Below are 27,643 nucleotides of genomic sequence, written 5' to 3' on the forward strand. Positions count from 1 at the left end.
CTCTAACATTTAAAAGCGCCATATTCAATGCCATCTGCCTTGAGGTGACCAATGGAATAAAAAACTAATTATTAACATTACAACCAGGTTTTATCAGAATGGTAGGAGATAACAGTTTGTATAAACTCACTAGAAGGCAGAGTTTTTTTTATTTATTATTTGATTTATTTCACCTTTATTTAACCAGGTAGGCAAGTTGAGAACAAGTTCTCATTTACAATTGCGACCTGGCCAAGATAAAGCAAAGCCGTTTGACACATACAACAACACAGAGTTACACATGGAGTAAAACAAACATACAGTCAATAATACAGTAGAAAAATAAGTCTATATACAATGAGAGCAAATGAGGTGAGATAAGGGAGGTAAAGGCAAAAAAAGGCCATGGTGGCAAAGTACATACAATATAGCAAGTAAAACACTGGAATGGTATATTTGCAGTGGAAGAAAGTGCAAAGTAGAAATAGAAATAATGGGGTGCAAAGGAGCAAAATAAATAAATAAATACAGTAGGGGAAGAGGTAGTTGTTTGGGCTAAATTATAGATGGGCTATGTACAGGTGCAGTAATCTGTGAGCTGCTCTGACAGCTGGTGCTGAAAGCTAGTGAGGGAGATAAGTGTTTCCAGTTTCAGAGATTTTTGTAGTTCGTTCCAGTCATTGGCAGCAGAGAACTGGAAGGAGAGGCAGCCGAAGGAGGAATTGGCTTTGGGGGTGACCAGTGAGATATACCTGCTGGAGCGCGTGCTACAGGTGGGTGCTGCTATGGTGACCAGCAAGCTGAGATAAGGGGGGACTTTACCTAGCAGGGTCTTGTAGATGACCTGGAGCCAGTGGGTTTGGCGACGAGTATGAAGCGAGGGCCAGCCAACGAGAGCGTACAGGTCACAGTGGTGGGTAGTATATGGGGCTTTGGTGACAAAACGGATGGCACTGTGATAGACTGCATCCAATTTATTGAGTAGGGTATTGGAGGCTATTTTGTAAATGACATCGCCGAAGTCGAGGATCGGTAGGATGGTCAGTTTTACAAGGGTATGTTTGGCAGCATGAGTGAAGGATGCTTTGTTGCGAAATAGGAAGCCAATTCTAGACTTAACTTTGGATTGGAGATGTTTGATATGAGTCTGGAAGGAGAGTTTACAGTCTAACCAGACACCTAGGTATTTGTAGTTGTCCACATATTCTAAGTGTAACAGTGTAGGTTCCGTCCCTCTCTTCGCCCCAACCTGGGCTCGAACCAGGGACCCTTGCACACATCAACAACTGACACCCACGAAGCATCGTTACCCATCGCGCCACAAAAGCCGTGGCCCTTGCAACGCAAGGGGAAACCCTACTTCAAGTCTCAGAGCGAGTGACGTCACCGATTGAAACGCTATTAGCGCGCACCACCGCTAACTAACTAGCCATTTCACATCGGTTACATAAGTCAGAACTGTCCAGAGTAGTGATGATGGACGGGCGGGCAGGTGCAGGCAGCGATCGGTTGAAGAGCATGCATTTAGTTTGACTTGTATTTAAGAGCAGTTGGAGGCCATGGAAGGAGAGTTGTATGGCATTGAAGCTCGTCTGGAGGGTTGTTAACACAGTGTCCAAAGAAGGGCCAGAAGTATACAGAATGGTGTCGTCTGCGTAGAGGTGGATCAGAGAGTTAAAGGAACATCAATTAGGTTACTCATAATAACCATAGTGCCTTTTCTGCTGCAGTTGATATGATTTCCAAGTCCTCTGTTGCTTATTCTGACAGGGAGAACTGGAGCACTACCAAAACAGTTTGCGATGTTACTGGAAAAAAAGAGACATTCCTGTCATTGCAAAGTTTCTTCATGTACTCATTCAGGGAAAAGAGTAAACTGAAACGTTCTGAAACCCTCCAGTAGCAAGGGAGGGGGCCAGAGATAATTAATCTCTTCCCTGTGCTAGCAAGGGTGTTTAAAAATGTTTGTAGTCCTCACTCAGTTCCTCAGATCGCTTAAAACAAAGGTCGTTAAAACCTACGTGAGTGACGATGGTGTCAATATTGGAGTAGTTGGCCAGAACCGTGGGCAGGAGGGAGTTGATGTTATGGACACAGGCTCCTGGGTGACAGTGGACCTTGGTCGGTCCACAGATCTTTTCTGATAGATGAAGAGTGGCCAGGTGCCCTTCTTTGTGAGGCATTGGAAAACTTCCCTGGTCTTTGTGGTTGAATCTGTGTTTAAAAGTCAATGCTTGACTGAGGGACCTAACAGATAATTGTATGTTTTATTTAACTAGGCAAGTCAGTTAAGAACAAATTCTTACAATGATGACCTACACCGGCCAAAGCCGGACGACGCGGGCCAATTATGCACCGCCCTATGGGACTCCCAATCATGGCCGGTTGTGATACAGCCTGGATTCGAACCAGTGTGTCTGTAGTGATGCCTCTAGCACTGAGATGCAGTGTCTAAAAATCATGTTAAACAATATTATTACAGTCCATCCAAGTTATTATGTGACTTGTTAAGCACATTTTTACTCCTGAAATTTAGGCTTGCCATAACAAAGTTGTTGAATACTTATTGACTCAAGACATTTAAGCTTTTAAATTTTATTAATTTGTAAACATTTCTAAAAACATAATTCCACGTGGACATTATTGGGTATTGTGTGTATGCCAGTGACACAAAATCTCAATTTAATACATTTTAAATTCAGGCTGTAACACAACATAATTTGGGAAAAACTAAGGGGTGTGAATACTTTCTGAAGGCATCTTTTTGACAAACTAAATGTGAAGTGAACTATCATTTTAATTGTAAACGTTACCTAATGGGCTTGTTCAACATTGGCGCTGACAGTGCAGGCGACTACCGACTGACTGATCTACAAGGAACTTTACATCGTAAATAACTGCTCATTATTATTTGTAGATCAGTCAGCAAGTCACAATTTACCCATGATACATGACGGTTTTGATCCTCTCGAACACGGCCTCCGTCAGCTGCGCTACCAGGGACTGGCTGGGAAAACTGTGCTAGACTACAGTACAGGGGGGGGTTGATGGTGACGCAGGAAAAACACCCAAGTGCAGACAAAAAAATAAGCAAGGAAGAGAGATCATATTAGCAGATCAGGATGCATGCATGAAAATATTATGTAACACACGTTGACACTTAGCGAAACTCAGAATCTAAAGATTCATAGACAGGACAAGTCAACTCAAGGAAGTTGCATCAAATTTTCGGGTAAGTAACATTGGGTAACTAGCAACAATGGTGCTAACTGGCTAGTATAGCTAGATAACGACATTTCTGAGTAATCTTTAACAATGAAACGTTATAGCTGTCTAGCTACAAGGTGTAACGTTACACATATGCTTTTCATTGGATAAAGAGGAGAGAGTAATAGCAAGCAAGGTGCCTGACATCGACAGAATGAATGCTGAAATACCGGTTTGTTTCTGTATGTAACGTTGGCTAGTTAAGTTAGCTATTATTTTTGTCTGGCAAAATGGCTGACGATTCCCATACCAACCTGTTAATTGTTTGGATTTTTAAATATAACGGTTTCCACATAGCTAGTTCAAGGTCAGTCTCAACAGACAACAAGATGTTGGTTAACTTATTGGACTAGTGGTGTTGACAGATATGGGCTGGTGTTTGATCAACAACCTACCAATGCAGACAGACTGTTGATTGTTGTGGCCCCGGCGACAGTGGAGGCAGCGCCATTAGCTAACGTTAACTAGCTAGCTAGCTAGCTACCGATGTTGAATAAGGAGAAGGCCCGTACAATGCTTGTCAGTAGCTAGCTAGCTAGCTAACGTTACGGGCCTTGTCTAACGTTATGCATTAGTTATCGTCCAGACTGCTGTTGTAATAAATAGGTTATTTTTCACATCAATTAACCGTGTTGCAGGCAGTGTTTGCAGGCTGGTTATTTTCGCATTGGTTGAAATGTTTGGCTAATGCTACGCAATCTAGTAAGTGTAACGTTAGTTAGCTACGTTAGACAGTTGTTGGCTGATGCTGGCTAGTTAGCGTTCTCTCATATCTAGAATACATCACACAATGTGACAGTGACACTTATTTTGAGATTGAGTTGTTTGCTGTAACTAAATCAAGTTTTCCTTATACTCCATTCCCCAAATAACTTGATTTAATTAGTTAGCTGCACAATGCTACTCAATGACGTGTCCTCACAGAAAGAGGTTCTGGTGTGGATAGCGGATTGTGACAAGAATGATTAGCAAGCCTAGGACCAAGTACATTTTTATTCACACACATCATGCAAGCAACCTTGTCATTTGTCGTTACATAGTGTTTTCCTTTGTGCCAAGCTGTTTGTAAACCAACGGCTGTCACAAGAAATGTCTAAATGTCTTGACATGCCTGTCTGCATCATACTGTCTCTCAAAACGGAAACTGAAGGTGTAGCCAAGGGTAGTCTTGAAAACCCGACCCTAGTCGCCTCTGCCTAGTGTCGGTTTTTGAGACTAGCAAAGGTGGGGGCTGGCATTGGATCTATTGAAAAAGATTCGATTTTAGTTATTTGCAAGCAAGGCATTGTCAATATAAGTCATTGTTGCCGATTTTTAGGCCTGGTAATATGCTTACTTTGTGCATTTCCGGATACAAATGACTTCATTCCACCTGAAAGGTCTGCGTTTCCTCAGTCTTGACCTAGCTATGCTCACTTCAAGTTTTACTCAAGTCAGCAAAGCTAAGCCTTGACCATGATGACCTGAATACTTGTTGCATACTAGCTGTGTGTGTGTATACACACTGCCATGGCTGCTGTGCCAGCTGGAATGACTATATTTTCAGCATGCTGAAAACCAGTGTTGGCCGAACGGCTATGAAACTGAAGACCGCCAATAATAAACCTGTAAACTGAGCCCAGAGGATCATAACTCAGCTGGAGACTGTCTTAATGTGTCCCAAGACTTCCAGTGTCTGACAACTAGACACACAGACCTTTCCTACCCAGAAACCCTAGCCCCTAATCTTAACGTTACCTCATAGGCACTTGAGTGGATTGAAGGGGCCTCAGGCCCTAAACCTGTTGTTAGGCTATCTCTTCCATCCTGACTCATCCTGATTTAAGATGTTTTGCTTTGTCACTCTGCTGTCGTGTAAGGTCAGTATTCTACACAGACTCACTTATGTTATAGTGCAGTGTTCCCCAACTCCAGTCCTGAAGTACCCCCCAACATCACCCTTTTTTCTTATAGCCCTGGACAAAAACCCCTGATTCAACTCACTGAGGGCTTGATGATTAGTTGACAAGTTGAATCAGGTGTGCTTGTCTGGGGCTCCAACAAAAATGTGTGCTGTTGGTGATACTGGAGGACTGGAGTTGGGAAACACTTACAGTACTGGGACATGTTGTTGGACTACCGCAACTTTATGTCAGTGGCACTGACAGCCAAGCATAGATGGCCTGATTTCAATCCGATATGCTATTATTAATCATTTTGGGCAATTATTAAGAATACGTTGTTTGTCAGTAAGCGCACAATGGCTTGTTCTCCTTGTCCAATTGTTGTTATTTAGTTATTGTATTAGGCTTGGCTAATATAGCCAGGTGATATCTTGAAACCTCAATATCCCATGCATGTCTTGCTGTAGTGAGACGTGAGTAACCTAGGAGCTGCAGTTTGTTGGGGTAGGGTAGGGTCATGCTCTGTGTGACCAATCAACAGTTTGTCAGTAGCTGTATACTGTCTTGCACAGTCTAGATATCTCTGAACCAGTTCGACAGAGACTATTAATAGGCCAGTGTGGTGTATGGTTGATAGTCCTATGCTGTCTGCAGCACAGCTAAACTGGAAATAGGAGAGGTGACGGCAGTGGGGGGGGGGTTTCTGTCTGCCGGTATTGGGGCTAGAGTGTGTGTGTGTGTCTGTGTGTAATAATTCCACCCTGTTGTCAAGCATGCGTATTAGCATTTTAATCTCTCGACCCAGATAGTGGCAGAGCGAGAGTCATTTGAATTGGTCTAGCTTAGTTGAAGACTCCTGTCTTGCAAACATCATGTGGCCTTTGGATGCACCTGTGTTGTTTCTCAGCTATTTTTACACCTCAACAGTGGTCTGAAGTTGACCATGTGATGCTCACTAGATTGTACACAGATTAGCTGAAATGCACATGCCTCAGTCCCAAATGCATGGGAAAAATGGGGCCTCAACCATTCCAAGTCTCTGTCCCACAGGTTCTGCGATGGTCTCTGCAACCCTCCCTGAGCCTCAGCAGCCGGAGCGTTCCATCTCAGCCGGCCTCCGGTTCTCCTTCCCTACCCAGGTGCAGGCAGTGATTCCCCCCCAGGCCAGGGCCTCCTAAAGCGGACAAGACTGCCAAGATCTGCCCCGTGTCAATCATGACGGTCACCACCCGTGGCTCCCCCGTGGGGGGCAATGATAGCCAGGGCCAGGCACCCGCTGATTCTCAGAGCCAGCCCCCACCCACACAGGCCCAGGTGAGTGAGGGGGTGACATGTGTCTGTCTATGGATAGTTCCCCAATTATCAGTGAACAAGGTTACCCGCATATCAGCTGTATGTCTGCGTGAAGTTAACTGACTAATATGGAGCGATCTGCATATGCTTTAGTACTTACTTACTTAGGCCCATCGCCCCATGAGGAGCATAGGACAGTAGTAGGAGTTCATCTTTAGTATGAAACGGCATGAGTCATGTTGAGGCCCCAGCTGGCTGCTCTCCAATGAGAGAAGCTCTTTGTAATTTAAAAGTGTTTCTGATCTGTGGACAGGATCACTGATGTAAGTGTAATTACTGTTACATAATTGAATAAGCTTTATTTATAATCTGTTTTTTTTTTATGAATTTAGTCCCTCATGCTCTATGAATTGTGTTTGTTTGACTTTGGGCTTCCTGTGAAGTTCCAAGGCTAATTACCTACCTTCCCCACTGTGTGTGTTCCCGACTAGCGTTCATCTCTTTTAATCAGCGTCTGTAGTATGTTTGGTATTAATGTGTGTGCGCGTTGCAGATGGTGTCCCCCAACCCGTCGTCCACGGAGCCGTCTCCTGTGAGCCCACCGGCGGCGGAGGAGGAGCAGGGCCAAGGAGACTCTGCCCCTGCTCTGGAGGAGGAGGAGCCTGCCTTCCCTCACACTGACCTGGCCAAGCTGGACGACATGATCAACAGGCCCCGATGGGTAGTCCCAGTCCTGCCAAAGGGGGAATTAGAAGTTCTACTTGAAGCTGCAATAGACTTATGTAAAAAAGGTGTGTCCATCATCGTATACAATATACATCCATATAGGACAACATCTTTTTCATTTGTCATATATTGATCTCTCTTTGTTTTCTGCCTTTAATCGTTGCCTCTTTCTGCAGGGCTTGATGTGAAGTGTGAGGCGTGCCAGAGGTTTTTCAGGGACGGCCTGACCATCTCCTTCACTAAGATCCTCACAGACGAGGCTGTCAGCGGGTGGAAGTTTGAGATCCATGTAAGGGCCTCGTGTGTGTGTGTGTGTGTGTGTGTGTGTGTGTGTGTGTGTGTGTGTGTGTGTGTGCACTTGCACTTCCTGTTTGAACTACAGCTGATTGTCCTTCCCTCCCCAGAGGTGTATCATCACCAACACACACCGGCTGGTGGAGCTGTGTGTGACCAAGCTCCCTCAGGACTGGTTCCCCTTACTGGAGCTACTGGCCACAGCCACCAACCCCCACTGCAAGTTCCACATCTACAACGGCACGCGGCCCTCTGAGACCATCCCCGCCGGGGCCACGCTGGCCGACGACGAGCTCTTCGCCCGCCCACCCGACCCTCGCTCACCCAAGGTAGGCCCCAACTCACCCTCGCTCACTCAGGATTCCTCACTTGATACAGTATATCCAAGTTTTCAAAATGAATAAAGCTGACGTCAGTGATTGGTCATTCATTGTTCTCTCTCTCTCTCTCTCAGGGCTGGTTGGTGGACCTGATTAATAAGTTTGGCACGCTGAACGGGTTTCAGACTCTACACGACCGCTTCATGAGCGGACAGGCACTCAACGTACAGATCATCGCTGCCCTCATTAAGTATGTTAACGCAGATGGACCAATGTAAGAGATTTGTAAGGGACGTGTGCGTGTCCTAACCCGTGTATGTTTTCCCTCCAGGCCGTTCGGCCAGTGCTATGAGTTCCTGACCTTGCACACAGTGAAGAAGTACTTCCTGCCAGTGATCGAGATGGTTCCTCAGTTCCTGGAGAACCTGACGGACGAGGAGCTGAAGAAGGAGGCCAAGAATGAGGCCAAGAACGATGCCCTGTCCATGATCATCAAGTCCCTGAAGAACCTGTCCTCCAGGGTGCCTGGTCAGGAGGAGACCGTCAAGAACTTGGAGATATTTAGGTTGAAAATGATCCTTAGGTGAGATTCCTTCAGTTGTTTTCTTTTTAGGTGGTTATTGTATAGAATTAAAACTGTCACATTGGGGTTTGAGTACCTCGTATGATGAGTGTTTTGGCCAGTTAGCTGCTATTTTATTGTTAAGGGAAAACTCCACCCAGAAACTGTGCTTTGCTATTTCTTTCATTAGTCCATTGTTGACATAGTCCCAAACTTGTTTGCTGACATGCAAAACATTTTTCAAGTTGTATAACTTTCAAAATACAGATACAGCTGGTATTTTTCTGACAGTCCCAAAATGTTTTGTATATGTCAACAATGGACTAATGAAACAAATACCAAAAGATAGCTTTTGGGTGGAATTTTCTTTTTCGATAAGATGGTTTGCTTTTAATTTGTTGATTGGTCCCCAGGTTATTGCAGATTTCCTCGTTCAACGGTAAAATGAACGCCCTGAACGAGGTCAACAAGGTCATCTCCAGCGTGTCCTACTACACGCATCGGCATGGCAACCCCGAGGAGGAGGAGTGGCTGACGGCAGAACGCATGGCGGTGAGTCACCACAGTTACTCCTTATGAATGATAATGGTCTGGATTTGTATAGAGCTTTTAAATTGCTCATCAGAGCTTAATAGTCAATTCCAGTTCAATTCCTGTCAGTGGAATTGGACATGAAATTTCTCCACAGCAATGCAAATCTATGCCTGACGTTTTTACTTTCTCTCCCTTTCTCTCTCAGGAGTGGATCCAGCAGAACCACATCCTGTCCATCGTGCTGAGGGACAGCCTCCACCAGCCTCAGTACGTAGAGAAACTAGAGAAGATACTCCGCTTCGTCATCAAGGAGAAAGCCCTCACCATGCAGGACCTGGACAACATCTGGGCAGCGCAGGTACTGAGTTAAACGTGTCATGGGAAAATGGGTCTCAGCAATATGGGGATGGCTCCATCTTGAATTTTAATGTACTTCCTATTCATTGAACCTATACAGGTTATTCTCAGTTGTGAAAAATATATATTTTGCAAGAGAGACCTTTTATAAAAAGGAATGAGTAGGGGAAGGGGTTGTTTTTAGAACCATGCCGAAGTGTCTTCTGTGTCTGTTTCTATATCAGGCTGGTAAGCACGAAGCTATAGTGAAGAACGTCCATGACCTTCTGGCCAAACTGGCCTGGGACTTCTCTCCAGAGCAGCTAGACCATCTCTTTGATTGCTTCAAGGAGAGTTGGACGCATGCGAGTAAGAAGCAGCGTGAGAAGCTGCTGGAGCTGATCCGTCGTCTGGCGGAGGACGATAAGGATGGAGTGATGGCCCACAAGGTGCTCAACCTGCTGTGGAACCTGGCTCACAGTGACGACGTCCCCGTGGACATCATGGACCAGGCCCTCAGTGCACACATCAAGATACTGGACTACAGCTGCTCTCAGGTAAAACTACAGTTACTGCTACTGGGTTGTATTCATTAGGCACCAAATTTAAGAAAACAGACAAACTGGGACGTTCTACCTGACCGTGTCAAATGAGAATCTCTTGTTTTCTGTTGCAAAATGTTTTGCTTCGATGGTCCCTAATGATTAGGACCCTGCTCTGTGCTTCTGTGTGTTCCAACAGGACAGAGACACCCAGAAGATCCAGTGGATAGACCGCTTCATCGAGGAGCTGCGCACCAACGACAAGTGGGTCATACCAGCCCTGAAGCAGATCAGAGAGATCTGCAGCCTGTTCGGGGAAGCTCCTCAGAACCTCAGGTAACGAAAGACTCTCCACCTCCCTGTCTCTCTCCCTTTCTCTCTCACCTCATCTCTTTTTCCCGTTGAGTCAAAGCTTGTGATGAAATATTACATTTCTCTCCTTCCCTTTCCTCTCCCTCTCTCTTTCCCATACAGTCAGACCCAGAGGAGTCCTCATGTGTTCTATCGTCATGACCTGATCAACCAGCTGCAGCACAACCATGCCCTGGTCACTCTGGTGGCTGAGAACCTGTCTGCCTACATGGAGACCATGAGACCGTTCTCCAAAGCTGAACATGCAGACTTTGACCCTCAGACGGTCAGAGTGGGCAGTCGCTACAGTCATGTTCAGGAGGTCCAGGAGAGGCTCAACTTCCTGAGGTAAGGCAGGCGGCTGCCTCCAGGCATCTCAGGATGAAAACAATGAACCTTGACTGCTTTTCTGAGCGGCAAGGCATTTCTCAGTCTGTGGGAATGAAAGTGGCCATTCTGAGTCCTCTGTTAGTGTCTAACTGCTTTGAACCATCTTGTTCTCCAGGTTCCTGTTGAAGGACGGACAGTTGTGGCTATGTGCACCTCAGGCTAAGCAGATCTGGAGGTGTCTGGCTGAGAGCGCCGTCTTCCTGTGTGACCGGGAGGCGTGCTTCAAATGGTACGTACACGTTTGTTTAGACCAGTCTTTGATGTATATTAAATATGATTTCCCCTTTTAATTATTCCAGGTTAGTTCAAATCTTATTGGTAGCACTTTACTTAAAGCCTGCTGGCATCATACTTTATAAATTGTTATAAGCAAGTCTGAGCCTTTATTTCTTTATACTGTCTTTTCCAACTCTAGGTACTCTAAGTTAATGGGAGATGAGCCAGACCTGGACCCGGACATCAACAAGGACTTCTTTGAGAACAATGTTCTGCAGCTGGACCCGTCACTGCTCACGGAGAACGGCATGAAGTGCTTCGAGAGGTTCTTCAAGGCCGTCAACTGCCGCGAGGGCAAACTGGTGGCCAAACGCAGGGCCTACATGATGGATGACCTGGAACTCATAGGACTGGACTACCTCTGGAGGGTGAGTGTTAAAAAGCTTATCAATGTTATAAAGCTTTCTGAACATACCGTAAAACCTGGAGTTCAAAGGACTGGACTACCATTCGAGTTAAAACTCCTCTTATTGCTGTTATATGCTTTTATAGACAACAATCTGGTTCCTGGATTAACCCTGGAGGGGGAGAGTGCACAAAACAGCTTTGCATTGTTCTACCAGGTGGTGATCCAGGGTACTGATGACATCGCCAGCCGAGCCATCGACCTGCTGAAGGAGATCTACACCAACCTGGGACCCAAGCTGCAGGTCAACCAGGTGGAGATCCACGAGGACTTCATCCAGTTGTGTTTTGACCGTCTGAAGGCGTCGTACGACACGCTGTGTGTCCTGGACGGGGACAAGGACAGCATCAACTGTGCCCGGCAGGAGGCTATCCGCATGGTTCGCGTGCTCACTGTGCTCAAGGAGTACATCAACGAGTGTGACAGCGACTACCACGAGGAGAGGTCCATACTGCCCATGTCCAGGTAGGAGAGAGGCGCACGCTCACACACGGACTCACACCAACACACACTTGTGAAAGCGAGGGCCAACTTAGTTTGTCAGAGTTTCAGCGCCAACATTTTGACTGACCAATCCCTCTCTTCCTTTCTCCCCTTTCTCTCTCTCAGGGCGTTCCGGGGGAAGCACATCACGTTGATCGTGCGTTTCCCTAACCAGGGTCGTCAGGTGGATGACCTGGACATCTGGTCTCACACCAATGACACCATCGGCTCGGTGCGCCGCGGCATCCTCACACGCATCAAGGCCAACGCCACACACACCAAGATAGAGCTCTTCATTGGCGGGGAGGTTGTCGACCCGGCGGATGACAGAAAGCTGATTGGACAGCTCAACCTCAAGGATAAAGCAGTGAGCTAGTCATTTCGTAATCAATGGCCCATGCACTGGTTTTGAATTAGGCCTTAGTTCCGATGTGTTTAAATACAATTTTACTCCCTTCTGGAATCACTAATCTACTAGGATTAGATGATGAAAGCACAGTGTATCTGTTAGCGTTCGGTTCAAATCGGTATATTGTGTGTGTGTAGTTGATCACAGCCAAGCTGACCCAGGTGAGTGCCACCGTGCCCTCCAGTCCTGACAGCTCCTCGGACTCCTCCACCGGCTCGCCCAGTAACCACGGCAACCACTTCAGCGAAGGGCCCAACCCAGAGGTGGAGGGCTGCCTGCCTGGAGTGGTAAGACCCACACACACACACACACCTTTCCTCACGTGAGAAATGTAAAATGTGTCGTCTTCTCCTGAGTAACGTCTTCCTCTCTGTAGATCATGTCTCTCCACCTGCGCTACATCTCGTTCCTGTGGCAGGTCGCAGACCTGGGCTGTACCCTCAACATGCCTCTGCTGAGAGACGGAGCCAGGCTCCTCATGAAGCTTATGCCTCCAGGTACACTGTCTTTCTCTCTCACGCTCTCATTCTTTCTCAATATAGCTTGCTGTCTTTCTGTGGCTCCGAAACAGCATCTCTCATCCTCTCTCTCTCTTTCTTTTTCTCTTTCTCTTTCTTTTTTTACTTACTTACTGTGGTTTGAAATGATTCGTCCTGACTGATGTTCTGGTTGAGCTGTGTGTAGACAACAGTACCGTGGAGAACCTGCGTGCTATCTGTCTGGATCATGCCAAGCTGGGAGAGAACAGCCTGAGCCCCACACTGGACTCCCGCTTCTTTGGCCCCTCGCCCTCACAAGTCCTCTACCTCACTGAGGTTGGTAACACACGCCGCTGTGTGTGTGGTGGTTTACGTGATCGATTCATTACCCCTTACGCTCTTCACATCCTCCTGCCACGTTTTATTGATTGGATTGATTCCCCAGGTGGTGTATGCGTTGCTGATGCCGGCCAGCGGCACCCTTGGCGAGGACGCCAGCGACTTCCAGTACAACTTCCTGAAGAGCGGCGGCCTCCCGCTCGTTCTGAGCATGCTCACCAGGAACAACTTCCTGCCGTCGGCCGACATGGAGACGCGACGGGGGGCGTACCTCAATGCCCTGAAGATCGCCAAGCTGCTGCTGACCGCCGTGGGGTTCGGACACGTCAAAGCTGTGGCCGAGGCCTGCCAGCCCGTAGTGGAGGGGACCAGCCCCGCATCACCAGTAAATAACCCTTTTGTATTGCCGTTATATTACCTCTGTAAATACGGGGAAACCTTGTATTACTACAGCTTCGAGGAGTGCAGAACAATCTGGGTAGCAGGACCCTTGTTACCAGACCCCGAATGGACAGACCATGATCACCCCAAACATACCTTCACTGAGTATTTCAATGAGCTTGAATATGACTGGTGTTCTTAATCCACAGTCTTCTGTTTTTGTTCCTCTCCAGATCAACCAGGCGACCCACGACCAGGCCCTGGTCCTCCAGAGTGCTCTACAGAATATCCCCAACCCCGCCTCTGAGTGCATGCTCCGCAACGTGGCCATACGACTGGCCCAACAGATCTCTGACGAGGTGAGACGAGTGCTTACACATGCGTTCAACCGGGTAACAACGGCTAGTCAAAAAGAGTACGACCGTAAACGTCTGCTCAATGTTTTGGCAGTCTCTGCCCCCGAACTCCCAGAACTTCTTCCAAGCATCCAAGTACATCCCAGATCTCTGTGTGATCCGGGCGGTGCAGAAGATCGTGTGGGCTTCAGGCTGTGGCACGGTACAGCTGGTCTTCAGCTCTAATGAAGAGATCAGTCAGATCTATGAGAAGGTAAAACCCTTTCTAAACTGAGATGGTGTGTGCTTGGTTGTTAAGGTGTGAAATGCAGACTTCTAGGGGTTTGTATGGAGAGTTTCTGTGTCTTCTATAAACTCACAGCGGTGTGTGTGTTCATCACCTCTACAGACGAACGCGGGTAAGGAGCCGGACGGGGAGGATGAGATGGTGTGCTGTGAGGCGCTGGAGATCATGACCCTGTGTTTTGCCCTGCTGCCCACCGCTCTGGACACGCTCAGTAAGGAGAAGGCCTGGCAGACTTACATCATAGACCTGCTACTGCACTGCCACAGCAAGTATGTCTTCATCTGGCTGTTAATCTATGTCTGTGTTGGGGATCCGTTCATTCAGGGCATTTCTTGGACACAGACTAATCCTGGACTGAAAAGCATTTTCAATGGATTCTCCATTGAGTTTAGTATAGGACTAGGCTTAACCTGTGTCGGGGAAACCGCCCCTTGGTGTTCGAACTTAATCTCACAAAAACAAGCCAATATAAAATTGTCATCAAACGACGTCAAAAGCACCTTTTGACAGTGAAATGAACCTGTTGTCATCTGTCTGTCCCCAGGTCAGTTCGTCAGATGGCTCAGGAGCAGTTCTTCCTCATGGCCACTAGGTGCTGTATGGGACACAGACCCCTCCTCTTCTTCATCACCCTCCTCTTCACCGTCTTAGGGGTGAGTATCCTTCCATCTCCCATCTCTTCGCTCTCCCCTACTGACACAATAGTCATTCTTCAGCTCTGGGTAGAAGTTGCCCTTAAGGACAGACCTAGGATCAGCTTACCATCTCTCAATCCCAGCCTTCATCATTAGAGGAGGAAATGTAACACACTGAAACGCTTCACCCCACTCCATTGGGACCCCTTGTTGTTGTAACACGTATCCTTCCTCTCTCCTCCAGAGCACGGCAAAGGAGAGGGCGAAGCACGCAGGGGACTACTTTACGCTGCTGAGGCACCTGCTGAACTACGCCTACAACAGCAACATCAACCTGCCCAACGCTGAGGCGCTGCTCAACAACGAGATCGACTGGCTCAAGAAGATCAGGGTATTGGACAAGAGAAGTCTTTTCATTGTTATAAAATGAAATGCAGTTTAACATGGTGTTGTTGTAGAGAAGACCTAATATGGGCTTTCATATCTCTCATAAATATTACCGCTAAATGGCAGTTTGGTGTTTTTACCATTAGGATGAGGTGAAGCGGACAGGAGAGACGGGGGTGGAGGAGACCATTCTAGAAGGTCACCTGGGGGTCACCAAGGAGCTGCTGGCCTTCCAGACACCAGAGAAGAAGTACTACATTGGCTGTGAGAAGGGCGGGGCCAACCTCATAAAGGTGGGTCATTATGTTGTTTATGAAATCCAGTATGGTTGCCAAATAGTCCACTCAATATAGTCACAGGACAAAGCACCATAGGATGATGCTTTGAATGGGAATGTCCATTCTGCTAATTCACCCCACTCTTTCTCCAGGAGTTGATAGATGACTTCATCTTCCCGGCGTCTAACGTGTACCTGCAGTACATGAAGAGTGGGGAGTTCCCTACGGAGCAGGCCATCCCTGTCTGTAGCAGCCCCGCCTCCATCAACGCCGGCTTCGAGTTGCTGGTGGCTCTGCCGGTCGGCTGTGTCCGGAACCTCAAGCAGATCGTTGATACACTCACTGACATGTACTACCTAGGTACACCAACTATACACTCACTGATATGTACTACCTAGGTACACCAACTATACACTCACTGACATGTACTACCTAGGTACACCAACTATACACTCACTGACATGTACTACCTAGGTACACCAACTATACACTCACTGACATGTACTACCTAGGTACACCAACTATACACTCACAGATAAGTACTACATAGTCACTTAATCTGAAATTCCTAATTATTATTTTTCTCACATATTCCTCTATCTATACTGGTAAATTGTACCTCTCCCCAATGAATTATAAATGTTTTTCTGATATTCATTGTTGTGTTGGTCATATATGTGGAATGGATAAACGTTGAACACCTCCCTCTCCTTCTCTCCCTGTCTCTCAGGTTGTGAGGCTCTGACAGAGTGGGAATACCTCCCCCCAGTGGGGCCACGGCCCACCAAAGGCTTTGTGGGGCTGAAGAACGCGGGGGCCACCTGCTACATGAACTCGGTCATCCAGCAGCTCTACATGATCCCGCCCATCCGTAACGGCGTCCTGGCCGTGGAGGGCACTGGCACCGACGTGGACGATGAACTGTCCGGGGACGAGAAGCAGGAGAACGAGGTGACTGGACTGACTGGGAATCAATCAAAACTGTATTCACTCTTCAGATTGAATAATTGCAAAATGACTAGCTTAACCTCTATGGGCTAGGTGGGACGCTAGCGTGCCACCCGTGGTGCACTCCATCAACAGCAGGTGCATTTCAAGAGCGGCAAATTTGAATCCAAATAAATGTCAAAATTCTAATTTTTCAAAAATACAACTATTTTACACCATTTGAAAGATAAACATCTCCTTAATCTAACCACGTTTTACGATTTCAAAAAGGTTTTACGGCGAAAGCATAAATTTAGAGTATGTTAGGACAGTACATTTACAAGAGTTGTGTGTAATGTTTTGTCAAGTCAAAGACAGGGTCACCAAAACCATAAAACCAGCTAAAATGATGCACTAACCTTTTACAATCTCCATCAGATGACACTCCTAGGACATTATGTTAGACAATGCATGCATTTTTAGTTCTATCAAGTTCATATTTATATCCAAAAACAGCGTTTTACTATGGCATTGATGTTGAGGAAATCGTTTCCCTCCAATAACCGGCAGTCAAGTCAGCGTCACAAATTAAATAATTAAAATTAGAAAACATTGGTAAAATATTATATTGTCATTTAAAGAATTATAGATTTACATCTCTTGAACGCAATCAACTTGCCAGATTTAAAAATAACCTTACTGGGAAATCACACTTTGCAATAATCTGAGCACTGCGCCCAGAAAAATACGCGTTGCGATACAGACTAGACGTCATGTTGGGGAGATCTAAAATCGAAAATACTATGTAAATAATCCATTACCTTTGATTCTCTTCATCAGATGTCACTTCCAGGTATCACAGGTCCATAACGAATGTAGTTTTGTTCAAAAAAGCTCATCATTTATGTCCAAAAATCTCCGTCTTGTTCGCACATGATCTAAGCCAGCCGGACTTCTCGTCATGAACGAGGGGAAAAAATATATTTCCGTTCGTTCAAACATGTCAAACGTTGTATAGCATAAATCATTAGGGCCTTTTTTAACCAGAACATGAATAATATTCAAGGTGGACGAATGCATACTCTTTTATAACGTATTGGAACGAGGGTACCCAACATGAACTCGCGCGCCAGGTGTCTAATGGGACATCATCGTTCCATGGCTCTTGTTCGGTCAGATCTCCCTCCAGAAGACTCAAAACACTTTGTAAAGGCTGGTGACATCTAGTGGAAGCAATAGGAAGTGCCAAAATATTCCTAAACCCCTGTGTTTTTCAATGGGATAGGTTTAAAGTCAATACAACACATCAGGTATCCACTTCCTGTCAGAAAATGTCTCAGGGTTTTGCCTGCCAAATGAGTTCTGTTATACTCACAGACACCATTCAAACAGTTTTAGAAACTTTAGAGTGTTTTCTATCCATATATAATAAGTATATGCATATTCTAGTTACTGGGTAGGATTAGTAACCAGATTAAATCGGGTACATTTTTTTTATCCAGACGTGCAAATGCTGCCCCCTAGCCCTAACAGGTTAAAGCTACAATCTGAGATGCTTTTTATGGCAGCCCCACCACTTGGTATAGAGCTAAGGGACTAGGGAAATGAAATCCCTCTGAAGTTCATATTACCGCGTGTTTACGGATGTTGTGTAGAAGAACCAAGATGTACATTTTGAACTTAAATAATCCGTCCGGGGGATTGTTACTTTCCCTCCTCAGACGAATGCAGACGGAACGGCGCGGGACGAGGTGTTCGCCTACCAACACCAGTTTGACGACAAGCCCTCGCTGAGTAAGTCGGAGGACAGGAAGGAGTACAACATCGGGGTGCTACGCCACCTACAGGTCATCTTTGGTCACCTGGCCTCCTCCCGACTGCAGTACTACGTACCCCGAGGCTTCTGGAAACAGTTCAGGTGAGCTAGCGTTAGCAGGCTGAGGTAAAACAATGAAATGTCAAGGAATGTAGTGGAATACAGACTACAAGCTGTTTATTTTGAAACCAATTTTAACACAAACGGTCTTGGAAGACTAAGAGCTATCTCTATCCTGTAGGTTATGGGGTGAGCCGGTGAATCTGCGAGAGCAGCACGATGCCCTGGAGTTCTTCAACTCTTTAGTGGACAGTCTGGACGAGGCTCTGAAGGCCATGGGCCACCCCTCCATGCTCAGCAAGGTGCTGGGAGGCTCCTTTGCCGACCAGAAAATCTGCCGTGACTGCCCACACAGGTGAGTGATTTTCATCCATTTACTAACACTGGTGGAACCAAATGAACGACCACTCATCCTCCAGATTTTTTTTCATGCGAATATTCTAAAACCTGCACAAAGAAAATATGTGCATTTTCCCACCAGTGGTGTATTTCTACCAAATTGACTTGTTTTGGATAAAATCAGTGCGTGATGAGGTAGTGCACACAAAATGTACTTTTTCGCATAACTTGTCATGTATCGAATAAAAATTTGAAGTGCTATGTGTTTCCGTTGGATTTTCCACTCGACCAATAGTTTTGTCACAAAAACTGTTGTGTTAAATAGACAAAAAATAGAAGAAAAAAAAAGTGCCTACTCTGGCCTTGACATGTGTGCTCTAGCTAACAGCTCTGAGTCAGTGTAGGCTAGTCTACATGATGACATTATTCTGGATAAGAGAGATTTAAATAAAAATTGTATTGATCATCTTGTCACCGGAATAAGACCCTTGATATTTATTGAAAAGGAGCGTCAAGCTCATCGCCTTTAATCTGTAGCCTAATAAACTGCATGGTTTCCTGAACCGTAGTGGGAGGACCCACACCGTGTCGTCGCATGACTCCAAGTTTACTTCCATATGATGATTATTATATAAATGTTTGCGCATAAAGGCGTTTCCACCGCCATTTCTCGCATAATACATTTTTAACAAAGATTCCACCATGTTGAACGAACAAATTATCTGTGTCGCCATTTATAAAATTGTACTGAAACTAGGTTTTAAAAAAAAATAAAATAAAAAAAAAATGTTTTAAGTGTTTGTATATATACACAAAATGACTACTCTCAGAAATGTGGATGGAAACGTGGTTAGTGACACAAAATGGCACCACATAGTTCTATTACCCTATCACAGGCATGAAATATAAGAGAAACTGTTCCACCATCTTGTTCCCAGGTATGAGTGTGAGGAGTCATTCACCACGTTGAACGTGGACATCAGGAACCACCAGAACCTGCTGGACTCTATGGAGCAGTATGTCAAAGGAGACCTGCTGGAGGGAGCCAACGCATACCACTGTGAGAAGTGTAACAAGAAGGTACCTCACTCTTCTCCTGTCCTTCATCATTCCGGTTGACTACTCAGTCCTTTGTTTTCATTCCATTGCAAAATAGCATTGTCGATATGGATAGATACTTTAGGATGACATTTCTTACTGTTTTGTTTTATCCACTACAGGTGGACACGGTGAAGCGTCTGCTGATAAAGAAGCTTCCTCCAGTGCTGGCCATCCAGCTGAAGAGGTTTGACTACGACTGGGAGAGGGAGTGTGCCATCAAGTTCAACGACTACTTTGAGTTCCCCAGGGAGCTGGACATGGAGCCCTACACTGTGGCCGGGGTGGCCAAGCTGGAGGGAGACGACGGAAACCCGGAGAGCCAGGTAGATGACTTCTATATCAAATTTGATTTGTGTTTTAGAGCTCTATAAATGTTTCACAAAGTTCTAAACAGAAACCATGGCCTGAACCCCGAAAGAGTAAACAGAAGCAGCATTGGCAAGGAAACTCATCATTAGTCGATTCATCATTAGTCCAAACATTGTCTCTAGTCAGTCTCTCCTCCTTTCCCTCTCAGATGATCATGCAGAACGAACCATCGGAACCCGACCCACCAGGCTGCAGTTCTAAGTACCGCCTGGTGGGGGTGCTGGTGCATTCGGGCCAGGCCAGCGGCGGCCACTACTACTCCTATATCAGCCAGCGAGACGGCGGCGCCGGCGGTAACGCCGACAGCGGGCAGAAGGAGCGCTGGTACAAGTTTGACGACGGCGACGTGACGGAGTGCAAGATGGACGACGACGAGGAGATGAAGAGCCAGTGCTTCGGGGGGGAGTACATGGGAGAGGTGTTTGACCACATGATGAAGAAGATGTCCTACAGGAGGCAGAAGAGATGGTGGAACGCCTACATCCTGTTCTATGAGAGGATGGACCCGGCAGGGGGAGGGGCCGCAGTGGAGGCAGACGGAGAGTTGGCCAGGTGCATCTCAGAGCTGACTGTGTCTCCCACTACACCACGACAGGTGGGGATCAGGACTGTGTGTATGTGATAGTGTGTATTTGTTTGTGATAAAGTGCAGAGGCGAGAACCTGTGGGTGTGAATGAGTCTATGTATAATGACGTAATGCTCATAACCGTACTAATGAATTCCCCCTCCTCTCCCAGGTGACGATGCCGGGGGCCATTGAATGCAGTGTGAGGAAGCAGAACGTCCAGTTCATGCACAGCCGCATGCAATACAGCTTGGAGTACTTCCAGTTCGTCAAGAAGCTGCTGACCTGCAACAGCGTCTACCTCAACCCTCCCCCGGGTCAGGACCACCTGCTGCCAGAGGCAGAGGAGATAGCCATGATCAGCATCCAGCTAGCAGCTAGGTTCCTCTTCAGCACCGGGTTCCACACCAAGAAAGTAGTCCGGGGGCCCGCTGGTGACTGGTGAGTGGGTTGTCTGTGAGAGGGAGAAAGTGCGTGCTTTCTTTATATTGCAAGACAGCCTTGTAACTCTCTTTCCCTCGTCTCTCTCCTTCTTTTCTCTCTTTCTGTCTACTCTCCTCCCTCCCCCACCTTCTCTCCCTCAGGTATGACGCCCTGTGCATCCTGCTACGCCACAGTAAGAACGTCCGCTGCTGGTTTGCCCACAATGTTCTGTTTGCGTACCCCACGCGCTTCTCTGAGTACCTGCTGGAGTGTCCCAGTGCTGAGGTCCGGGGGGCCTTCGCCAAACTCATCGTCTTCATCGCCCACTTCTCCCTGGCGGACGGACCATGCCCCGCCCCCGCCAGCTCCCCTGAGGGGTCCACACAGGTACGGAGGGAGAAAAGGTGGGAGGGGGGGAGATAAAGGGGGAGTGAGAGATGGAGGGAAAGAGTAAAGAAGGTTTGTGTGTGATGTAATACTTGGTATTCACATCTGAAAAAATATAAATGAACTTACCACAATCAATTTCAATAGAAAGTTAGCAAAAATAGATAAGATTCTGCAACCATGGAGAGGTAAATACTTGTCTATTTATGGAAAAATCACATTGATTAACTCTTTGGTCCTATCACAGTTTACTTACTAATGGCACTGCCTACTCCAGACGACTCGTTTAAAAAAAATCATATGAGCAAATAATATTTCATTTTATTTGGAATGCTAAGCCAGACAAAATGTAAACCTTTCACTAAAAGCTATACTTTTAAGTTATACTTAAACCCAAAATGGTTCTCCAGTAGATTAAGGCACATCCTTTGTTAAAAAATTGACTTTTTGCCTTCATACAGAATACAAATTCAAATTTTTTATGAATTGAAAATGAAATTTTGTTTAAAGTATTGCCCTTTGTTAAACAAGGCATACAAAGCTGGTTACAGTTTCAGTTTTATCCTCCAGAAAAGATAGAACAAATGTTATGGTTAAACTCAAATATACAGATTATTTAAAAACATTCTTTATGGAATAAAAAAATAAATTGTGTTATATTTATTAATGATATTATGATTAGAAACAGAAGAGTTATGTCACATATGCAGCTATCGAAAATATATGGGGAATATCTGCTCAATCCAAATTTACAACCAACTGATTGCAGCACTACCACAAAAATGGAAGAGGCAAGTGGAAAAAGGAGAAGGTAGGGAACTTGTTTGCATGCATATGTTAAAGATACAAATTGACTGAAAGGAACTGGCATAAATAGAAAAATATACTAGTTTCATTTGAGGACAAAAATGTTGACAGCTGCGCCATACAGGATGTAAATAAATGGAAAGAGATTTTCGATGTACTGATTCCATGGTACAAAAAACGATGCTTGATTCAACACTTATTGTTTTTTCAATTTAAATTATATAAAAGTCTTGCCACCAACAGAATGCTATATATATGGGGCATACAACAATCTCAGCTCTGTAGATTTTGCTGCGAAGAGACAGAATCAATAGATAATTTATTCTGGAATTGCCCCAATGGAGCTTGTTTCTGGTCACAGGTTCAAGGAATGGTTAAAAAATCATAACGTGCACTTAAAATTAACCTTACAAATAGCAGTGTTGGGTGATTTGGAAAGCCGTAGTCACTAAATAATATAATACTCGTAGGAAAGGTTTTCATCTTTAGCTCACAATCTGTGGATACTATACATTTTTGAAAGGTTAAAAAATGATGTAAAACATCACAGCACAATTCAAAAATATATATGGCATATGGCAACCAAACGAGGGTGGTCTATGGTGATTTTGGGATGGGGATGGGCTGAGAGTGGCTGAGGGGCGGGATTAAAGAGTTTATGGTTGGTAATGTGTTATTGTTATGCGACTGCTTTATAGAAAAGTCCCATGGATGCTAAATGTATGTACATGTATGTAGCAGAAAAGCTGTAAAAAATATATATATATATATTTTTGTCTGATGGGGGGGTGCAAGGGTAAATTAAAAAATGACCTGTAACCTTTGACCTCCTGCATCAGGGCTGTGATAACCTGAGTCTGAGTGATCACCTGTTGAGGGCTGTGTTGAACCTGCTCAGGAGAGAGGTGTCGGAGCACGGCCGACACCTGCAGCAGTACTTCAACCTCTTCGTCATGTACGCCAACCTGGGTAAGACAACGTGCCTGTGCAGGAGAAACGCTGTTGGTTTGTTTCTTGCTGGAATAAAACATGGTTGCTCTTCCTCTCTCCCCAGGTCTGGCAGAGAAGACCCAGTTGTTGAAGCTGAGTGTCCCTGCTACCTTCATGCTGGTGGCTCTAGACGAGGGGCCTGGCCCTCCCATAAAGTACCAGTATGCAGAACTGACCAAGCTCTACGCTGTGGTCTCCCAGCTACTGCGCTGCTGTGATGTCTCAACACGCATGCAGTCCTCCATCAATGGTATGTTTCACTCTCTGTCACCGCCTTGTGGTTGCTGTCTCTTCTGCTGTCCTTTCTTTCTCTCTTGTTCTCTCTCTCTGTGTTTCATTCGTTCTCTAATGGTTCCAATCTCTCTCTCGGGTTCACTGTCTGTCATTCTCTCTCGCTCCTGTTTCTTTACTCTTATTTGCATTCTTAGAATAAAGCGACGTGTCCAAATTGATATAAATGTATCTCACTGTCCTCTAGGTAACCCGGCCCTGGCCAACCCATATGGAGATGCCAACCTGACCACCCCCATCATGCCCCTGCAACAGCTGGTGTCAGAGATCCTCTTCGTTAGGACCAGCTATGTGAAGAAGATCATCGAGGACTGCAGCAACTCTGAGGAGACGGTCAAGCTGCTGCGCTTCAGCTGCTGGGAAAACCCCCAGTTCTCCTCTACCGTGCTGTCTGAGCTGCTCTGGCAGGTAAGGGGTTAACACTGATGACTCTCACTCACGCACAGCGTTTTCGTTTCCCTCACCCGTCTACCTGTCTCGACCCCCTAGGTGGCGTACTCCTACACGTACGAGCTGAGGCCTTATCTGGACCTGCTGCTGCAGATACTGCTGATAGAGGACTCCTGGCAGACCCACAGGATCCACAACGTGCTGAAGGGTATACCTGACGACAGGGACGGCCTGTTTGACACCATTCAGCGCTCTAAGAACCACTACCAGAAACGGGCCTACCAGTGTATCAAGTGCATGGTGGCCCTGTTCAGCAACTGTACTGTGGCCTACCAGATACTACAGGTAAACATGACAGTAGTAGATTAGATACGATATGGTATTCACCTCTCTCTCCTCTCTGCCTACCAGATCAGTCATTTTAGAATGGTGTTTCAGATATGTACAGTATGTTTGTGTCTGGATATCTTGAATGGTGTGTATCAGGAATAGAACTGTGTTAACATTAGAACTGTCTCTCTCTCTGTTGTGCTCCCAGAGTAACGGGGACCTGAAGCGTAAGTGGACGTGGGCGGTGGAGTGGCTGGGGGACGAGCTGGAGAGGAGGCCCTACACAGGGAACCCCCAGTACACCTACAACAACTGGTCTCCTCCCGTCCAGAGCAATGAGACCTCCAACGGGTACTTCCTGGAGCGCTCGCATTCCGCACGCATGACCCTGGCCAAGGCCTGCGAACTTTGCCCCGAGGAGGTACGGAAGGTGTGTGCACGTGGGATGGGTGTTTGCATGTTTTGTCGTTGTGTGTGGTAATGTAACAGAGCTCTCCTTGACTGATTCCATTGTCTGTATTTCTTTCAGGAGCCAGATGATCAGGAGGCAACAGAAGATCACGACTCCTCCCCTCCCGAGGACACAGCGCTGTACCCCCATAACCCTGCTCCTGCCACACAGTTTCAGCAGGTAACACACACACTGTATGGCACTGCTCCAGAATTTACACAATGCTCATATTGAATGCTGACACCTCTTTCTCCCTGTTTCCATGTCTCTTTGCAGCAGAACAACCACCCCCACGCCCAGCCCTATACGGGTCCGGCTGCCCAACACATGAACACGCCCCAGCGGCCCCCACAGAGAGCACAGGAGAGCTGGGAGAGCACCACAGAGGAGGTGGGGCCCGTGGCACCCCCGCCCGCTGTCCAGACGACAAAAGAGTAACAACACGACACGAGGGCAACCAACCCCCTTAACCTGCAACTCACCTCACCAAATCTCTTTGCACCCTAATATCACTCAATACCTTCAAGACACCCAGTTTATTGATTGGTTGATCAAACAGTCGGTTTAAGACTAGACCAGGCCGGAGCGCTCTCTTCTCTCCAGGAGGAACAGCGTCCTCTTTGTCACCTCTGACCCTTGACTCCTGCCCTCTGGATCGGGCCAATTAAGCTCTTCAAGTTGTCTCTGTTTCTATCGTAGAATTGGAATTCTATGATTTCTAGAACTTTGAGTGGGAAGAGTCTCGACCTTCTCTTTCTCTCTGTCCCATGGAGACACATCACTGCTGACAGAGAAAAAACACCCGTCTGCAGGGTTGTGTGTACAGTGTCTTTGAGAAACTCTGAGGTGAAAGACGATGTGTGTGTACAGGAAGTGAAACAAAATGGTGACGGGAAGGGGTACATAGTATGTTAATGTTTTGGAATCGTTAAAACCTTCCTTCCCTCGACCTCCCTCCCAACCTACAGCAATGATGCAGCAAGGCTGTCCTGGATTGGCCCCTAATATGTGACTTCAAAACTGAAAAGGAAGACCAACGTCAAATCAAATGGGGAGAAGAATAAGCGCTTCTCTCGCTTTGTCTGCTTTGTAGTCAATGCATGGAGGTGAGGTTTGGCCTGTCACTGGCTGACCGGGTCTTGGTTGATGCAGTTATCTGTTCCACCACTATACTATAGTAGGTTTCAAACGTATCTCTCGCGGTGAGGACATGTTGAATAAAGAATGAAAACCATTATCACCCCGTGTGCACCAGTTGACAATGGCAGGGTGGGTGAAGGCTTGTTTAATCTCTGCTCACTTGAAGTGAAAAGAACTCTCTGCTTCTCGGTTTTCTTACTTTTTTCCCTTCCACTTTTCGTCCTACTTGAACACAGCTACAGTCTTACAAATGTCTGTCCGTTGAGAATAACAGAAGAAGCATTCTAAAGCAGGGTTATGATCTACAGTAACTGCTGGTAAACAAGCTAACTGGTTCGCCCAGCGTTTCTGATTTGTTCTTTTAGGATTCTATCTGCAACGAAGGTAGATGGCTGTGTTTCAGTTGGTAACATGAATGTGTGGTTTGTTGTAAATTATTTTTTGTTTTACTGGGAGAATTGTCTGAAATGAGCAAAATCCCAGTAAAAAAAAGAAGCCCTTGATATGAAGAACCGTAGGATATTTTATTTGAATTTCCTAGATGTTGTTGTTGCTGATTTGAAAGGAAGTAGAAAGTAATTGAAGAGGAACTTTTTGGTCCAATTCTTTTTTTTTTTTTTTATATACTTTGTTAATAACTGTTTTGAGTTCCATTTGCCCTGAACTGTTTTTGCTAACAATAGTTTTGGCCGTGGTGTGATTTTGAATTCTGGAGCTACCGTTCACACTTCGAAGTTGTTGTTTTTTCTGTACAGTAGTGTGCCCACTACCAAGAATACATGGAAAATGCAATCTTTACATTGTAGCGGTTTCATATTTCATCTATGGTACATTGTAAATACCTAATGCACGCAACAACAAAAAATCATCAGGACATACAACGTGACAGTGACGAAACAATATCTCCTTCAGTGGATTTGCCAACAATAAATGGCATTGCCCAAAGGGACTGGGTTGAAACTGCAATGGATTAGACACAAAATGTCTGCTAAAACTGTGGCCTATACAGACAAGCTGTGGAAGAGCAAAGTGAGGAGGGAACCGGTCCGTCCCGCCCCCCCCCCCCCCCCTCCCCCAAACAAAAAGCATACTGGGGAGAAAAAAGGGGTAACCCGGGAACCTCCTGAGAGGACAAGACTGTGGATGGTTCTAGATTAGAACCTAATGAGGGGGTGTGGTTAGAATGCTGTATGGACTAATGTCATCCTTCCAGGCCCTGCCCTAAAGCACTACAGGTCATCTCTCCTCTCACTTCTTCTATCATTTTATTAGACTGCAAGGTCTTACAGATTGTTTTTTTGTTGTTTATTTTGGCATTTTCTTTGTGTAAAGTGTTATTTCAGGATCAGATCTGCCATCTCTTATTTTGTTTGAATAATTCAAAAGTTTTTTTTTTTTTTGTGAAACATGCATGGATGGTTATTTACCCCCCCCCCCCCCCCATCTGCCTTGGAGCACTCTACAAACACACCACACTGTAAAATTATACTTTAAGAAAAGGACAAATAAATGGTCTTTTGAATTATTATGCCCTGTATGCAAGGAGGAACCTACTTTATTTTTTTTCTTTCACCTGTCATTTGTTTTTAGATTGGCATGGATAAAAGGCAGGAGTCAAGGGAGAGGAAATTACTTTATATTATTGAGTAACCTTTCTTTTGCCCCCTTTAACCTGTCAATCTAACGAACCAAACAGACAAGCTTTACAACACAGTTTATAAACCCCACTTTGAGCAGACGCTCTGAAGGGATGAGCCGGTCTGCCACAGCAGGCTTCCAGCCACTGATCCACAGTCAGCCAACTTTACTCCATCCCTATCCTCCTTCAGTAGGTGAAAACTGACACGAGATCTGCTTTTGAAGCAACAATGTATGGCATCTTTTCTCTCAGCAGGCACTGTTTATTCTAGCTCATTCTCACCCGCAGGAGGAATGTCAAGGGAGAATCTCAATTGCGTACACCTCATTTCCTTTCTCCTCACCGTGTCCTCAAAAGTCATTGGATGAGAAAGCCAGATGTCCCTCCCCTTTGACCTTCTCCTCCAATGGGTTTTGAGGAGGCGA

General features: G+C 45.9%; 1 protein-coding gene across 3 annotated transcripts; it reads left to right on the top strand.

Moving 5' to 3' along the window:
- Positions 1-2,928: 2,928 nt before the first annotated feature.
- LOC106597322 (ubiquitin carboxyl-terminal hydrolase 9X) lies at positions 2,929-27,107 on the top strand. Of its 3 annotated transcripts, none has more exons than XM_082962949.1 (42): positions 2,929-3,211; positions 6,180-6,443; positions 6,976-7,213; positions 7,325-7,437; positions 7,553-7,771; positions 7,897-8,012; positions 8,094-8,345; positions 8,738-8,876; positions 9,064-9,216; positions 9,440-9,751; positions 9,936-10,072; positions 10,211-10,435; positions 10,593-10,706; positions 10,893-11,121; positions 11,317-11,624; positions 11,769-12,009; positions 12,189-12,338; positions 12,428-12,548; positions 12,736-12,866; positions 12,976-13,254; positions 13,484-13,609; positions 13,701-13,859; positions 13,995-14,161; positions 14,437-14,545; positions 14,772-14,918; positions 15,061-15,207; positions 15,345-15,552; positions 15,923-16,143; positions 17,841-18,037; positions 18,177-18,350; positions 19,273-19,414; positions 19,555-19,758; positions 19,953-20,399; positions 20,543-20,811; positions 20,955-21,180; positions 22,827-22,956; positions 23,042-23,227; positions 23,456-23,676; positions 23,758-24,003; positions 24,197-24,418; positions 24,518-24,619; positions 24,716-27,107. In XM_082962949.1, the coding sequence occupies exons 2-42, from the start codon at positions 6,345-6,347 to the stop codon at positions 24,875-24,877; spliced, it is 7,788 nt and encodes a 2,595-aa protein (XP_082819075.1). In that variant the 5' UTR covers positions 2,929-3,211; positions 6,180-6,344; the 3' UTR covers positions 24,878-27,107. The 3 variants fall into 3 exon arrangements, with proteins under 3 accessions (XP_082819075.1, XP_045553782.1, XP_082819076.1); XM_045697826.2 differs by having other exon boundaries at positions 24,197-24,409; XM_082962950.1 differs by having other exon boundaries at positions 3,022-3,211; positions 6,166-6,443.
- Positions 27,108-27,643: the final 536 nt, after the last annotated feature.

The sequence above is a fragment of the Salmo salar genome, chromosome 16 (assembly GCF_965601325.2).
Source record: "Salmo salar chromosome 16, fSalSal1, whole genome shotgun sequence".
Lineage (NCBI taxonomy): Eukaryota > Metazoa > Chordata > Actinopteri > Salmoniformes > Salmonidae > Salmo > Salmo salar.

Coding starts and splice junctions, on each gene's coding strand:
- LOC106597322 (XM_082962949.1), top strand. CDS start 6,345: ATGACGGTCACCACCCGTGGCTCCCCCGTGGGGGGCAATGATAGCCAG. Junction 15,553..15,922: donor CACTGACATGTACTACCTAG/GTACACCAACTA, acceptor CCTGTCTCTCAG/GTTGTGAGGCTCTGACAGAG. Junction 20,400..20,542: donor CTCCCACTACACCACGACAG/GTGGGGATCAGG, acceptor CTCCTCTCCCAG/GTGACGATGCCGGGGGCCAT.